General features: G+C 50.1%; 1 protein-coding gene across 1 annotated transcript in view; it reads right to left on the minus strand.

Annotated features, from left to right (window-relative positions):
* LOC148504781 (troponin I, slow skeletal muscle-like) overlaps window positions 1-15,311 on the minus strand; it is a 31,800-nt gene extending 16,489 nt beyond the window's left edge. The window contains exons 1-2 of the mRNA XM_088448499.1: window positions 15,269-15,311; window positions 312-443 (exon numbers count right to left, since the gene is read on the minus strand). Of these exons, the coding sequence (XP_088304625.1) occupies window positions 312-437 (126 nt within the window). The 5' untranslated portion in view covers window positions 438-443; window positions 15,269-15,311. The remainder of the gene's footprint in view (window positions 1-311; window positions 444-15,268) is intronic.
* Between the last annotated feature and the right edge of the window lie 1,927 nt (window positions 15,312-17,238).

Genomic DNA, 17,238 nt, shown 5'->3' on the forward strand with positions numbered 1-17,238 from the left:
GGGCACACAGTGACATTGGTGTGAGTGGTGGGTGAAGGCACTGCTGCTACCAGTCGCTGCTGGTCACGTGGGACACTCGCCGTTACATATGCAAAGCAATACAACTAGAACACCTCAAATAAAAATAATGTTGGCAGAAGCAATTTCATCGTTTGTGAAGCTGCAGGAAACAGCTAGTAATTGTAATATGTACATGTGTTAAGCTACGTACTGTACCATCATGTCAAAAGATGCTTGAAAAGTTCCCATTAAGTTATTGATAACTATGTAAATAATTAGTTATTGAGTAAACAGAGAAAACAAGTTGTTACCTGTAAGTCCTGAAGACTCAGCCCATTGCACTGTAAGGGTGACACCTTCTCTGCAAGTGTCCTTGCCTTCTCCTCTTCTGTTTCTTTAATCTCTCTTTCTAGATCCTCGCTGGCTTTTGCCAGCATAAGAGTCTATTAAAGAAATCCAACCAATAAACTATCTAGTAACACACAGGTAATAAAGGAAAAAGGAAAAATTCAATGGCAAAACTAAGAAGCAACTTGCAGATTTTTTCGATAGACCTACATGCCTTATATTACCGGGGAAACCTTGCTTCAGAGACCTGAAAGGTCTACAAAAAAAGTGCACTACCACCTAAGGAAACATTTTATTAATGCGTCCTCTTCTCCTACTTGGAGACCTGAGAGCTACCACATGTAGCTGGTTTTTCCGGGGCTGTGATGGTTCTGTGTCAGTTCAATGGTGGTGGAGACAAGGCCTATGAGAGAAACGGAGGGGCCCCGGGCAAAAATGGCTGCATGTATGAGGACCTGTGGCTATGACTAAGAAGATGGTGCACATTAGTGAAATTTGAGCAACATCCCATTAACATAAGGCCATTTTGGAAAAGGGCAGTGTGGCCAGTGCCATTTTGAATAGCAGTTTTGAGGAATGACAATTGGAACCATTGGGAGGGTAGAGATGATGACGCCATGGAGCAGAGATGAGCAGCAGATTGAAAGGGGGACAAATAAGCAGAAAGCTGAACTAAGCAGCAAAGAAAAGGTAAGTAGAAGGGAGTGCTACAGAAGTAACACAGAGTCAAACTAAGAACCGCATGGTGTCAAATTATGATCCTGCTGACACCCTCAGCCAAGAGAGCGCACAGCAAGTGTCAGAGACAAGAGAGTTTAGGCACTAGGGAGAGGGTTAGGGATAGGCACTGGGGGAGAGTTAGGCACTAGTGGGTGGGTTAGGGTTAGGCACTAGGGGGAGGGTTAGGGTTAGGCACTAGGGGGAGGGTTAGGGTTAGGCACTGGGGGGAGGGTTAGGCACTAGTGGGTGGGTTAGGGTTAGGCACTAGGGGGAGGGTTAGGGATAGGCACTGGGGGAGGGTTAGGGTTAGGCACTAGGGGGAGGGTTAGGGATAGGCACTGGGGGGAGGGTTAGGGTTAGGCACTAGGGGGAGGGTTAGAGTTAGGCATTGGGGGGAGGGTTAGGCACTAGTGGGTGGGTTAGAGTTAGGCACTAGGGGAAGGGTTAGGCACTAGTGGGTGGGTTAAGGTTAGGCACTAGTGGGTGGGTTAGGCACTAGGGGGAGGGTTAGGGTTAGGCATTGGGGGAGGGTTAGGCACTAGTGGGAGGGTTAGGCACTAGTGGGTAGGTTAGGGTTAGGCACTAGGGGGAGGGTTAGGGTTAGGCTGCATGGGGGAGGGTTAGGGTTAGGCTGCGTGGGGGAGGATTAGGCACTAGTGGGTGTATTAGAGTTAGGCACTAGTGGGTGGGTTAGGCACTAGTGGGTGGGTTAGGGTTAGGCACTAGTGGGTGGGTTAGGGTTAGGCACTAGTGGGTGGCTTAGGCTGCGTGGGGGAGGTTAGGTTTAGGCTGCGATGAGGAAGTGTTAGTTTCAGGGGTAGGGTTAGGATACTTACCGAGAGTTGTCTGTATCCTAACCATGTTGAGATGCAGGCGTTGGGATTCTGACCACTGGGATCCTGATCGCCGGCATCCAGTACCCAACCCCTTTATACCTACGCTGATTTGCCTACATCTGAGAAGAAACTGCCTCAGCAACATCCATTGGACTGGGTGAGATATTTATACTAAAATTTGCTCCACTACACAGGACACTATCCTATGGGTTCTGTAAAATATAAAATGTCTACCAAAAAATATCACTTTATATTGCATCATATGTTTTATAGCCATTCAGAAAATACTTACCTTATCCGCAACATCCCCCGATAAGCAGCCCCCGTGCGATCTAGGCGAGCAGTGAGTATTGCTAGCCTGGTAACTTTTTTTTCACACTGTGCATGCGCCAGGCACTGCATTGCACTTCACCATTTATCTACGTCAAAGGATGCATGCTGGACAGAAGGGGCGGAGCTACAGAGAAGTATCCTCTGTCACTACCGAGGTACGCTTCGGCTCATTTAGTCATGTCCGGATGGCGAAATGAAATGGAGAAGCGAAACAGAAACATGATGTTCTGTTCTTCTCTGAATCACTCTCCATATACTATTGTATGGGGAAGCGATTCTAACACTAATCAGAGAAATGTTAGATTTCTCCATGTAAACACCTTCCATCCATAAGACAATGAAGTGAAAAGCCCTTTATCACTGATAACAGGGCTTTTCACTTCATCATGAATAGAGGGGGTCATTCAGACCCGCTTGCGAGCACAGCACGCTCGCAAGCGGGTCGATGTTACCCCAATGCGCATGCGCACGACGGAGGGAGCTCCGTCGTGCGCATGCGCGAGACCCGGACTGCGACAGCCAAGCTGTCGCTCCGGGTCTCGCACCAAAGGGGGCGTGCTGTCGATGGTGACTGACAGCACGCCCCCTTTGGTGGGTGTGCCGGGGGTGTGGCTGCCAGACGGAGGCGTTCCCATGGGAACGCCTACCGTCTGAAGCCAGCCCCACTGACATCAGTAGTGATGTCAGTGGGAGTGATTTTGGCTCTGATAGAGCCAAAATCACTCCTGGGCTTGCAGCAGCGAGACCCTACCGCAGGCTCGTCGCAAGCCCGATGGTCAAAGACCATCGCGACCATCTTTTTGGCCGCTCGCATATGCTGTGGGTGGTCACCCACAGCTATGCGAGCGGCCAGGAGGCCGCTCCATTTTCAGGTAGGAGGGCACTGATTCAGAGCCGCTCTGGTCAGAGCGTTCAGCTCTGAATCAGGCCCAGAGTCCACATATCTGCTCTGCCTATACAGCGGATTCCACGGGAAGCAGTAGCAGTTTGTTTGATACAACCATCTTTAATACACAGCTCTGCAATATTTTGTTCATTGCTAAAAGTTGGCTTACAGCTGCATTCAACTGTAACAAGATAATTGTGCCTCAACGTGCACATAAATACCCCCTGTAGTTACACCAAATTTATCTGGGACTTTAATATTGACTGCATAGATTGATTTATATTGTGAGTAACATAGTATTAAGGTCAAATTTAATTACATATTTGCCATATGTGTGATGATCTTAAAGTGCATATAGGGCCAGATTCAGACCCGCTCGCGAGCGAAGGACGCTCGCAAGCGGGTCGATGTTGGCCGAATGTGCATGCGCGAGACTCGGCGAGCGACGAGGAATACGTCGCTCGGGGTCTCGCACCAAAGGGGGCATGCTGTCGGTGATGACTGACAGCACGCCCCCTTTGGTGGGCGTGCCGGGGGCGTGGCTGCCAGACGGAGGCGTTCCCATGGGAACGCCTACCATCTGAGTCCGGCCCCACTGACATCAGTAGTGATGTCAGTGGGAGTGATTTTGGCTCTGATAGAGCCAAAATCACTCCAGGGCTTGCGGCAGCGAGACCCTACCGCAGGGTCTCGTCGCAAGCCCGATGGTCGCGATGGTTTTGTCCATCATCATGGACGCTCGCATAAGCTATGGGTGGTAACCCACAGCTATGCGAGCGTCCAAGAGGCCGCTCCATTTTTAGGGAGGAGGGCCCTGATTCGGCTCTAAATCAGCGTTCGGCTCTGAATCAGGCCCATAGTGTCTGTGATTTTATTACATTGTGTGTTTAAGTTTCTTGAATCAATTCTTTCCCTTTCGGGTTATGGAAAACACCATTTTATTATTTATAGCAAACCCCTGTTTGCCTTTCTTTGTGTTTGGCCGGGGAAACCTTGCCTCTCTGCCGGGGTGTGTTATAGGAAAGAGCTGCTGCTGAAGGAGGAACACCCCACCAAGGTAACTCATAAGGTGCATACACACACAACAATTTTTTGAACGATTATTGATAACGATATCATTTATCGTTCAATCGTTGAAAGAATTGTTCACTTTCTGAGTTAAAACGATGAATGATTATCGTTCATACGCGTTCACGTTTGTAGTTTGTAGTTCAGTCAGACTGACCAACTCAGCGATTTTCAGTAAGGGGATATGCAAAAATCGTTTGTAGTTAAAAAAAAATCAATCATTACATTTAGTAAATGAACGATTTTAGTAAATGATTTTCGTTCATTTTTCCCTTGAAAAAAAGAAACGAAAATCGTTTACTAAAATCGTTAATTTACTAAATCGTTGTGTGTGTGTGTATGCAGCTATAGCATTCAGTAAGCACAATTAGAAAGTCTTTTTGATAACCACAATAACATAAATGTGATTATTGTAGTTTATTACTAGACCTTTGTACAGCGTGCATTGCGAGTTAGGGTAATTTGTCAAAGTGTTATGAACAGAGGACCTCATTCAGAGGCGCTCGCAAAATGCGAGCACTCGCTCTGAATGAGGGCGGCCGCTTCCATTTTCTAAGCCAGCCTCCTGGCCGCTCGCTAGGCTGTAGGTGACCACCCACAGCTTTAGCGAGTGGCCAGGTTGATGGTCGCGATGGTCGCGTCCATCGGGGCTTGCGACGAGACCTTTGTGGAAGGGTCTCGTCTACCGCAAGCCCCAGTGAGCTTTCGGCTCTATTACACCCGGAAACTCACCACTGACATCACGAGTGATGTCAGTGGGGTCGCCCGCAAATGGCAGGCGTTCCGTCAGGAACGCCTCCGTTTGTGTAGCCACCCCCCCGTCCCGCCTACAAAATGGAGAGAGCTGTCGATCACCATCGACAGCCACCCCTTTTGTAGTGAGTCCCGGAGCGAGATAATTTCTCTCTCGCTCTGCGGCTTGCGCACGCACAGTGCGGCCGCTGCGCGTGCGCAGGGCCCAACATCGACCCGCTTGCCAGCGCTCAAGCGCTTGCGAGCGGGTCTGAATGAGACCCAGACTCTGATAATGCCTCCCCCAGCCCCCAGAGGGTACTTTTGCAATTACAAGTGCCCTTGAACTTGTTCTTAACCTGGATGGCCAGTACTGGCTTACAAAAAAACATTTTGGTACCAGTTTGGACCTATAAATAGACACATCCTGAAAAACTCTTTATGTTTCGTCTGCTCCAGCGATCCTGTATCCAGCAAATCTCTGACTACTGTAGTCTCACTCTGCTAATCTTGTGTCTTTTATGACAATTGTTAGTTATACACCTAAACTTTTATACCTTTTTCTATATAATACTCTAATTTGGTTGGTTACAAGCATAGAATGGCATAAAAACATAACAATATAAACTCTTGTAAACCATTTGGTATGCGGTCACATTGTCGACATTGACTATGCTGATTTTCATAATGACGACACCAGAATGTCGACATATTTGATGCTGCCATTTGTAGTTCTACAAGCATCGGCATACCCAAACACTTCAGGCACTGCTGGGACAGGAAAAAAACAACAACACTTTTTATTGCACTCCAACACCCATGGGCGAGGAGTGTTGGGAAGCGCCCTTGTGCTGTCAACACAGGCCTGACGTTACCTGGGGCAAAGGTGCTCCCAATTTTTTCTGTGTTCCGGATTCCCTTGAGGATTGAGCCTTGTGCTGAACAGACTAGGACTTGTGGACATTATGGCAGGGGGACCCAAAGTTCCAGTTTCCAGTTGTTATAATGTTCCCGGCCAGCCTGTCAAAGTTTAGGCATGGTAGCAGATTTTTCCAGGGGAACCCCATACTGTTTTCCCCCCGATTTTTCTGCTACCAGTCTTATATGTGAGCAAACTTGCTCAGATATGAAGCACTTGTGCAGCTCTGCATGTGCGGCAGTGATGTAGGGGGGTGGCGAATCCATGAGATAAGCGTGACTGGCGGGCATCATGCCGCTCTATCGCACCAGCCATTTTGAGAGGGCTAGAGCATGGCGCCCTGCCCCCCTGTGGAGTGTCATAGCTGCACAACAGTGCACAGGGCATGCAGTGTTTCGTTCCTCCTTCCTCTACTGCCCATCCATCCTCCAGCTAACAGGACCAGCACGTGGCACGCACAGGATGGAGACGCTGACAGCTGCCTGCCAGTGTTACTTACTAGGGATTAGAAACCATCGATGGTTGCCTGCCGATATCAGATGGTTTTACCATTGATGGCAGAGATGCATATAGTTTCCCGCCATCTATGGTATCTGTGGGCTCAATGGTTTTCTTTCCCTATATTTGCACTTCAGAGCTACTAGGCTGTCAGGCAGTAGCCCCTGCGCCACAGCCAACGGGAACCATGGATGGCAGCACAGTTGGTGTAATGGTTAGCATTACTGCCTCACAGCGCTGAGGTCGTGGGTTTGATTCCCTATACGGCCCTCACTGTGTGGAGTTTGTATATTCTCCCTGTGCTTGTGTGGATTTCTTCTGAGTGCTCCTGTTTCCTCCCACACTCCAAAAATATACTGGTAGGTTAAATGGCCCCAAACAAAATTTAACCCTAGTATGTATGTACATGTGGTAGGGAATATAGAGTGTAAGCTCCACTGGGGCAGGGACTGATGTGGCCAAATATTCTCTGTAAAGCGCAGCGGAATATGTGTGCGCTATATAAATAACTGGTAATAAATAAATGGTACACCATTGCATTATTTCGTACCATTAATCGAGGGAGGGCACACAGATTGGTTTGAGCGGTCACAGTCTCACCCATCACAGGTGGGCTCCGGAGCTCTCCTGAGTGAATACCGTAAGTTGCTTGAGGACTTATTGCTGATTTACTCATGGCATGCTGCTGGCACATCGCTGACATTTTTTATATCATATAAAATGGGCGATAAGAGAGCCCATCAAAAGGCCATGTCACATGCTACTGGAGGGACCTGAAGGTTATTCAGATGACTGATGGTCAAGCAAGTGATCTGACGGCTGCATTCTCAGTAGCAGTTGCAGATCACAGAAGCTGACAGGAGGCGTCTATTTACACAAGATGCCTCCTGGGGCATTTGCATATTATTGCACAGTAGCTGCAACTACTGTGTACAACCCTGAATCAGGCCCACAGTCTCTTGCACAAGGCAGGATTATACAGTACTTTGGGCCTGATTCAGAGCTGCTCGCTGCTGAATCTGGGGGGGGGGGGGGGGTTTGTGTCCGGCCGCTCACAAAGCTGTGGGTGACCACCCACGGCTTGTGCGAGCGGGCTGGAGACAGTTGCAATTATTGCGACCATCGGTCTTGCAACGAGACCCTGGGGTAGGGTCTCGGCTGCCGCAAGCGCGAGTGGACTTCCTGTTCTTGTAGAGCACGAAGTCCACTACTGACATCACTGGTGATGTCAGTAACCCCACCTACAAACTCCAGACGTTCCATTGGTGCTCGATGTACCAATGTATTCATGCACTTACTGGAAAAGATGTGCGCAAGTGGGTATCTTAACCCTGACTGGTGGGTGTCTGCATACACAAAGTGATCAAATGCCAAGACATAGTGGGTGTGCTAATGCTTTGCCGTACGATCGCCTGTCTTGCTGGACGTGCGCTGGATTTGCATACGCTGGGAGCGAGCGAATGCATCTAGCGAGCGAGTCTGAATGAGCTCCACAGCCTCCTCCGATCTCAGCTGTGACTCCCAGTGCTGACACACTGTCTCTGGCTCTCAATCTCAGCTGGCGCTTCTGCAGCGATCACTCAGCACACCATAAGTCGGTATTCAGTGGCTACTGTCACCTCACTACTTCAGCGATAATGCTTTTTCCAGTTGCTTATCCCTCACAGCAGACCTGTGGCAGCTTATCCCACTCTGCACTCTGCTCCTCAGCGTCTCCCAGTCTCAACTGTGCACGTGCATCCAAAAACACACTGGGGGTCATTCAGACCCACTCGCGAGCGGCAGTACGCTCACAAGTGGGTCGATGTTCCCCACTGCGCATGCGCACGATGGAGGGAGCTCCGTCGTGCGCATGCGCGAGACCCGGCTTTCCATCGCTCGGGGTCTCGCACCAAAGGGGGCGTGCTGTCGATGTTGATTGATCACTAGTGATGTCAGTGGGAGTGATTTTGGCTCTGATAGGCTGGGAAACCCGACCGCAGGGTTTCCCTCGCAAGTCCGATGGTCGCGATGGTCAAGACCATCGCGACCATCTTTTTGCACGCTCGTATATGCTGTGGGTGGTGACCCACAGCTATACGAGCGTCCAGGAGCACGCTCCATTTTAATGGAGGAGGGCCCTGATTCAGAGCGAGCGCTCTGGTCAGAGCGTTCGCTCTGAATCAGGGCCACTGTCCTGTTGCTGACTAGTCTCAGTATTGTCGCATAACAGCTCCACCTGGTGGCAGCCTTCTATACTGCAACATCCATTGGCTTCTGCCAGTGCCAGGGGTATCACATGGGGGAATAGCGGGAAAGCACACTCTCCTCCCCTTTCTTTGCCGATTGGCCAGAACTCGTCCATGGAGCAGAGGGGACTGTGAAAATGCACACTCTCCTCCTTTGCTCTGCTGTTTGGCCAGAGCCGTACTGGAGCAGCGGGGAGTGCGGGAATGCACACTCTCCTCCCCTTGGTCTGCTAATTGAGGAGAGAAAAGTCCTCAAGTTGAGGGACAGCAGGAAAACATACTCCCCTCCCCTGGCTCTGCTGATAGGCTGGAGGCTAACTCCTAAGACGCCCCGGACTTACCCTGTTCAGGATGGCGTCTGTCAGGATACCGGCATCGAGATTAAGATAGGCGTCAGTATTTTGACACCTATCTTAAGTCCTGTGTCGGGCTTGAACCGTCGGCATTTAGACCAGCGCCATCTCATCCAGCAGTCTAATAACTACATGCCGAGCTAATGTAGTGCTGCCTTATAGCATGTGTTGTTCGTGTGTCTAAGGTAACATACTGTAGATGAGCTGGTACCACTGATAATTATGCTTTTACCGCACTAAATGATTGTTTTGGTTTTGTGACTTGGCTTCCTTTTATTACTGATCGGTTATTTGTTTGGTATTTTGGGCCTGATTCAGACACGGTCACGAGCGCTGAGCGCTCGCAAGCGGGTCGATGGTGGCCCAGTGCGCATGCGTACAATGGAGCCGGCTCCGTCATGCGCATGCACGAGGCCCGGATAGCGACGGCCAAGCCGTCGCTCCAGGTCTCGTACCAAAGGGGGCGTGCTGTCGATGTTGAGTGACAGCACGCCCCCTTTGGTGGGCAGGCCGGGGGCGTGGCTGCCCAGACGGAGGCGTTGGAACGCCTACCATCTGGGGCCGGCCCCACTGACATCACAAGTGATGTCAGTGGGAGTGCTTTCGGCTCTGTTAGAGCCGAAAGCACTCGGGGGCTTGCGGCAACGAGACCCTACCACAAGGGTCTCGTCGCAAGCCCGATGGTCGCAATGGTCTTGACCCACAGCTATGCGAGCGGCCAGGAGGCCGCTCTAAAAACACAGAAGGCCGGCCCTGATTCAGAGCGAGCGCTCTGTCAGAGCGTCCGGCTCTGAATCAGGCCCTTTGTTTGACACTTGCTAAGTGCTGTTTTTGGGCATGTTTGTGAAGGAAGATAAGACTGAGGGCCTGATTCAGAGCCGGACGCTCTGACACAGCGCCCAGGAAGATGGTCGCGATGGTCAAGACCATCGCGACCATCAGGCTTGCGACGAGACCCTTGTGGTAGGGTCTCGTTGCCGCAAGCCCAAGAGTGTTTTCGGCTCTAACAGAGCCGAAAGCACTCCCACTGACATCACTTGTGATGTCAGTGGGGCCGGCCCCAGACGGTAGGCGTTCCCATGGGAACGCCTCCGTCTGGGCAGCCAAGCCCCCGGCCCGCCCCCACTCAACATCGACAGCACGCCCCCTTTGGTACGAGACTCGGAGCGACGGTTTGCCCGTCGCTATCCGGGTCTTGCGCATGCGCACCACAGAGCCGGCTCCATCGTGCGCATGCGCTCTTGGCCACCATCGACCCGCTTGCGAGCGCCCAGCGCTCGCGAGCGGGTCTGAATCAGGCCCTGAGTCTGCTGCACAAGATAATTCCCGTTCACTAGCACATTACATGGCAGTTTTACTTCTGCAGATTTGTGTGTACTCTGCACTGCAGGGGCTCAAATTGACTTATCATTATTACATGTTAATGTACTATATAAAACTACTGTATGCCTCATTTAGAAAGACCTCTTACCTCTTCTACTCAGAATTTGCAGTCTATTCATGTGCTACCTCTTCACACACCGCAGAACATTTCCACACTGACAGATACATAATAATAGGGTCACACTTAAAAAAAATCGGAATGGACCCCTTGCTGGATCTGTGAGAGCCTCTTATTACCAGAAGATGTGCTGTTCCCATGGAAACTGTTTCTGTACATAAAGGTCGATTTATGCTAAAAGCCTTATTGCCCATATAAGATAAATATATAAATTTGTTCTCATTTTGGGGCAGATGTATCAAATCTTGGAGAGAGAAAATGTGGAGAGAGATAAAGTATCGGCCAGTCAGCTCATAGCTGACATTTTTGAAACACAGCCTGTAAATTGTTATATTCCCTGTTATATAATAAATCCATACTTGCCAATATGCAGCTAGCTCCCTCCTTCCGGGAGGGAGCTGAATGCTGCATACAGCGGGGGGCATGGGCGGGCAATTACTCCGTATTGGAGCGGGGCCAGGAGCGTGACCGCATGATCGTTGCCCTGCCCCCTCTTCACAGTGCCGAAATTAAAGGCATTGTGAAGCAGGGGGCGGGGCCACGATGACGCGATTCAGATCGATTCGAGTCACCCCACTGAGGGGGTTTCTATTAGTAGTCCGGGGAGGTCAGGGGTGGCACCCGATATTCGGGAGGCTCCCAGCAAAATTGGGAGGGTAGGCAAGCCTGAATAAATATACTGTATAAAATGGTTCAGCATACCACGTGTACTGGTTCAGCATACCACGTGTACTGGTTCAGCATACCACGTGTACTGGCTCAGCATACCACGTGTACTGGTTCAGCATTCCACGTGTACTGGTTCAGCATACCACTTGTAGTGGTTCAGCATACCACGTGTACTGGTTCAGCATACCACGTGTACTGGTTCAGCATACCACTTGTACTAGTTCAGCATACCACGTGTACTGGTTCAGCATACCACGTGTACTGGTTCAGCATACCACGTGCACTGGCTCAGCATACCACGTGTACTGGTTCAGCATACCACGTGTACTGGCTCAGCATACCACGTGTACTGGTTCAGCATACCACGGGTACTGGTTTAGCATACCACGGGTACTGGTTCAGCATACCACGGGTACTGGTTCAGCATACCACGTGTACTTGCTCAGCATACCACGTGTACCGGTTCAGCATACCACGGGTACTGGTTCAGCATACCACGGGTACTGGTTCAGCATACCACGTGTACTGGCTCAGCATACCACGTGTACTCTTTCAGCATACCACTTGTGGACTAACCTCCACCAGCACCAACTACTGCGTTATACGCCTTTTCAATACCTCACATTCCTGCCAGATACATTATACCCCGATGTACCAACTTATCTGGATAACTACTGCACCCAGCACAATTCAGTTATTTCTCTTCTTTCCTGCTATTTGACAAATATAAGCAGTAATATCATATTTGCTGACATTTAATATCTCCTCTCTGAGAGATGCTCGGACAGGAGACACAGCTGGCTGCTTCGAGAGGCGGGGCCTGGTTCCTGCATCATTAGATGCATTTAGTGTAATTTAGCCCCGCCCCCTCCAAACGGAACCACGATTCCCGGCAGTTACCTCCCCATCCTGCCCACTTTACTAGGAAGTGGGCAGGATGCGAGAGATCCGGATACTCTTCCGGGGGTATGAGGGGGCTACCTGAAATTTCGGTAGCCTCACGCAACTTCTGGGAGAGTAGGAAAGTATGAGTAATATATATTGTATATGTTAATAGTACTGTTGTTGACAAGAGAATTGTGATAACCTGAGTCCTAAATAACTATGAACAGTGATAAAATATATTATGGAACTTTATTTTGTGTGCATGTGTTATCCCTGTAAAGAGAATACTGCTTCCACAATCAGAGGGGCTTATCAGTCAGAGACTCCGAGCAGCACTGATGCGTTATAAGCTGCCTGCAGGGCCCTGTCAGATGTACTCAGCTCATTGCTTGTCGCTCAGTACCCAGAGCTGTGAGCGGTTCTGGATGATAAAGTCCTTTTCCCTTTGAGACGATGAGGATATAATGGAATTTTCCATGTGCGACTCCTAGATCCTCTGGCATAAATATTTCTCCTCAAGCTAAATTTTTTATAGGGTGGCGGAGGGGTTGTTTTTACTCCCAAAAATGCACCTAATACAGTGGAACTGATGAGATTATCTGTACATCGTATGAGGAATAAGAGGTGACAATCTGTAAGGAATCAGAGTTATGTAAGGGGATCCATAAACCTTGTCTAATGTAATGTGGTTCATAATACAATCAATGCTTCAATAAACAGGGTTGGCCTATTTGTACTGCGTGATAACAGACATATGAGGCGCCGCGATAGATGATATAGGCCCTCATTCAGACCCGGTCGCAAACGCTGAGCGCTCGCAACCGGGTTGATGTTTAGGCCCTGCACACGCGCAGTGGCCGCACTGCGCATGCGCAAGTCCTGAAGTGAGAGAGAAATTCTCTCGCTCCGGAGCTCACTACAAAAGGGCCAGCTGCCGATGTTGATCGACAGCTCGGCCCGTTTTGTAGGCGTGGTGGGAGGGGGGTGGTTTCACAAACGAAGGCGTACCTTAAGGAACGCCTGCCGTTTTGTGGGCGGCCGCACTGACATCATCAGTGATGTCAGTGGGGAGCTTCCTGCTCGATCAGAGCAGGAAGCTGCCTGGGGTTGCTGTTGCCGAGACCCAACCTTAGGGTCTCGTCGCAAGCCACGATGGTCACGATGGTCTTGACCATCGTGACCATCAACCTGGTTCGGTCACTAAAGCTGTAGATGGTAACCCACAGCTTAGTTAGCGACAAGGAGGTCGCACTAAAAAATACAAGCGGCCGCCCTATTCAGAACGAGCACTCGCTTCTTGTGAGCGCCTCTGAGTGAGGGCCATAAACCGGAAGATTGACCCTCAAACTTTAGTAACATATAATTAACCCTTTACTGCAAAATATAAGGAGATTAAAATGTAAGGAGGAGGAGGAAGAGGATGAGGAGGAAGAGGAGGAGGAGGAGGAGTTCTGTGCCTGAGGTTGGAGGCTGAATCCTTCAATACTAGCACAGAACATCAAGAGTACATGTTTTTCCTGATAATATTTTAGCCTTTTTGGCTATAATATATGTAGAATGTTGTATATGGCCACACAAATAGGTGGGTGGAATGGAACTGTCCGGCACCACAATGTCCTGGTAATCCAGTTATGAGATTACACACAGGGGGAGATGTATCAAGCCTTGGCGAGAGATAGAGTGGAGAGAAATAAAGTACCAACCAATTAGCTTCTGTCATTTTACAGGCTGCGTTTTAAAAATGACTGTTAGAAGCTGATTGGTTGGTACTTTGTCTCTGTCCACTTTATGTCTCTCCAAGGCTTGATACACCTCCCCCACAGACTGATAGCAGTCTCCTTACAGGTCACTGATCTGATGGATTGTGATCAGATTATTATCCGGCAGTGCGGCTCATTTCATGCCGCATATGCTGCGATGTCGGCCCAACTGCCTTGTGTGGCCAGCAGGGGGAGATGTGGGAGAGGAATGAAGCAGAAAAACAGTGGTCATAGGGCCTGACTCAGACCCGCTCACAAGCCGGTCGATGGTGGCCCAGTGCGCATGCGCACGACGGAGCCGGCTCCGTCGTGCACATGCACGAGACCCGGATAGCGACGGGCAATCCGTCGCTCCAGGTCTCGTACCAAAGGGGGCGTGCTGTCGATGTTGAGTGACAGCACGCCCCCTTTGGTGGGTGGGGCGGGGGCGTGGCTGCCCAAACGGATTCGTTCCCATGTGAACGCCTCCGTTTTATGGCTGGCCCCACTGACATCACGAGTGGGAGAGATTTCGGCTCTGTTAGAGCCGAAAACTCTCTGGGGCTTGCTGTAACGAGACCCTACCACAAGGATCTAGTCGCAAGCACGATGGTTGCGGTGGACTTGACCATCGCGACCACCTTTCTGACCGCTCGCTATAGCTGTGGGTGGTCACCCACAGCTATGCGAGCGGCCAGGAGGCTGCTCTAACAAACAAGAAGGCCGGCCCTGATTCAGAGCGAGCGCTCTGTCAGAGCGTCCGGCTCTGAATCAGGGCCATAATCCCAACAATATCTAGACGACTGTGAAGTGCGGTATATTATTATTATCGTTGTCCATATCTGATGGAAGTGGTAACATCTGTTTTGTATTTTTGTTTGTTAAAGAATACTGGTGAATCAGCATAACCACACATATATCCCGCAGATGTGCTGCTTATATCCAAAAAAAACCAAATACTTTATATTAAATGTGGCATAAAACAATGATAAAGTAAAGAAGATAATAAATTAAAATAAGAAATCCCGGTTGTCGGGATGCCGCTGTTCAGAATACCGACAGTGGCATCCCGACAGTCAGAATCCCGACACCCATAGGAACGGCTGGTAAGTATTTACCCTACCCTAACCCTACCTCCCCGCCGCCTAAACCTTACCCCCGCCCCCCTCCCTAGAGCCTAAACCTAACCTTCCCCTCCACGCACCCTAATCCTAACACTCCCTCCCAGGTGCCTAACCCTAACCCTCTCCCTAATGCCTAACCCTAACCCCGCTACCTAACTCTAACCTCCCCCTAACACCCCGATACTTACCTTTGAGATGCCGACGGTTGGGATACTGGTACCGGGCTGCCAACGTTGGGGATACTGGTGCCGGGATCCTGACCTGTCGGGATTTCGGCGCCAGTATTTAGACCAACGGCATCCCACACGCCAAAAGACTAATTACGTGTATTTATCTTGTTAAACTGGGTTTTAAAATTGAAGTAAATATGCGCTGCACAACCACTAAGACAAAATACTGGCTTATATAAATGTATATTATAAAAATTACCTTGAGTAGAAGCTTCCTGGAAGCTGGGATTTTAGATTTACCCTGGAATGAATGAAAATAAAATGTTAGATATTTCTACATTGTGAGGAGTAGTCATTAGGTAAACGTACATGAATGTTCTACTTACTTCTCTGCATCAGACAGATGAAAATGAAGATGGACAAAAGAGAAAAGAAATTAGTTTAAATTTAAAACAATGCTAAAGACTAGATACTACCATCAGACTCAGGACCTGATTTAGCATGGATCGCTATTGCCATCGCAGCGGCGTTTACGCACGCAGCTCCACTGTGACAATATGCTAATGATTGCAACTGCTCAGCCAGCATAGACACGCCCACTACTGCTTTCTCACATCCGTAAGACCTCGCAATCCTGCGTATACATCGGTAACATTGAGTAACATCGGACCCTCACGCACAATTACAGCAGCTCTGACCTGTCCCAGAAATTGCAAGTCTTGTTGCACGCAGTGAGTACACAAGCTGCGTATGCCATCGCAGTGGCTAATTTATGCACATCCCTACAACGACAGTCAAACGGGCAGGCACGCCTGCGTTTCTCTGACCACTCCCCCGTCACCACCCCCAAACGCTGACGTCTCGTCATTCAATCTGCGATGGCTTTCTTTCTGCATGCATGATCGCAATGCTAATACACGCATGCACAGTATGCACCGTCAGCCGATCCGCGTTCGCTGTTGCAATTGCGATCCACACTGAATCAGGCCCTCAGACTGTATCACTAATGAGACAATGGTGCTGCTTATTTAGTGTCAGCGTTTTGCTAAGCTGTGTAAAGGATTGTTTGTGGACAGCAGCAAGCAGTGGCTTAACTTCATCCCAGGTGCCCGGAGGCAAGATAAATGTTGGTGCCCCCCCAAATTAAAATGTACCACCCCCAGCACCTATCGCAGCCCCAGCTGCCGCCCCCTATGCAGTTCCCCAGTAGTGGTCCCCCTGTGCAGTGCCCTCTGTAGAGGTCCCCCTATGCAGTGCCGCCTATGTAGTGCCCCCCAGTAATGGTCCCCTTATGCAGTACCTCCAGTAGTGGTCCCCCTTTGCTGTGCCCCAGTAGTAAGGGCCCCTGTAGTGCCCCCAGTAGTAAGCCCAGTGTAGTGCTCCCAGTAGTAAGCCCCCTGTAGTAAACTCCCTGTAGTGCCCCCAGTAGTAAGCCCCGAGTAATGCCCCCTGTAGAAAGCCCGCCGTAGTGCCCCCTGTAGCAAGCCCCCAGTAGTAAGCCCCTGTAGAAATCCCCCAGTAATGCCCCCAGTTTTAAGCCACCTGTAGTAAGCATCCAGTAATGCCCCCTGTAGTAAGCCTCCGTAATGCCCCCTGAAGTAAGCCCCCAGTAATGCCCCCTGTAGAAAGCCGACCGTAATGCCCCCTGTAGTAAGCCCCCTGTAGAAAGCCCCTGTAATGCCCCCTGTAGTAAACCCCCTGTAATGCCCCCTGTAGAAAGCCCCCAGTAATGCCCCCTGTAGTAAGCACCCATAATGCCCCCTGTAGAAAGCCCCCAGTAATGCCCCCTGTAGTAAGCTCCCAGTAATGTCCCCTGTAGAAAGCCCCCAGTAATGCCCCCTGTAGTAAGCCCCCAGTAATGCCCCCTGTAGTAAGCCCCCTGTAATAAGCCCCCTATAATAAGCCCCCATAATGCCCCCTGTAGTAAGCCCCCTGTAATAAACCCCCTGTAATAAGCCCCCGTAATGCCCCCTGTAGTAAGCCCCCTGTAATAAGCCCCCTGTAATAAGCCCCCATAATGCCCCCTGTAGTGAGCCCCCAATAATGCCCCCTGTAGTGAGCCCCCAATAATGCCCCCTGTAGTGAGCTCCCAATAATGCCCCCTGTAGTAGGCCCCCTGTAATAAGCCCCCTGTCATAAGCCCCCGTAATGCCCCCTGTAGTGAGCCCCCAGTAATGCCCCCTGTAGTGAGCCCCCAATAATACCCCCTGTAGTGAGCCCCCAGTAATG

The sequence above is a fragment of the Taudactylus pleione genome, unplaced genomic scaffold (genome assembly GCF_031769625.1).
Source record: "Taudactylus pleione unplaced genomic scaffold, aTauple2 ptg000456l, whole genome shotgun sequence".
NCBI classification, from domain to species: domain Eukaryota; kingdom Metazoa; phylum Chordata; class Amphibia; order Anura; family Myobatrachidae; genus Taudactylus; species Taudactylus pleione.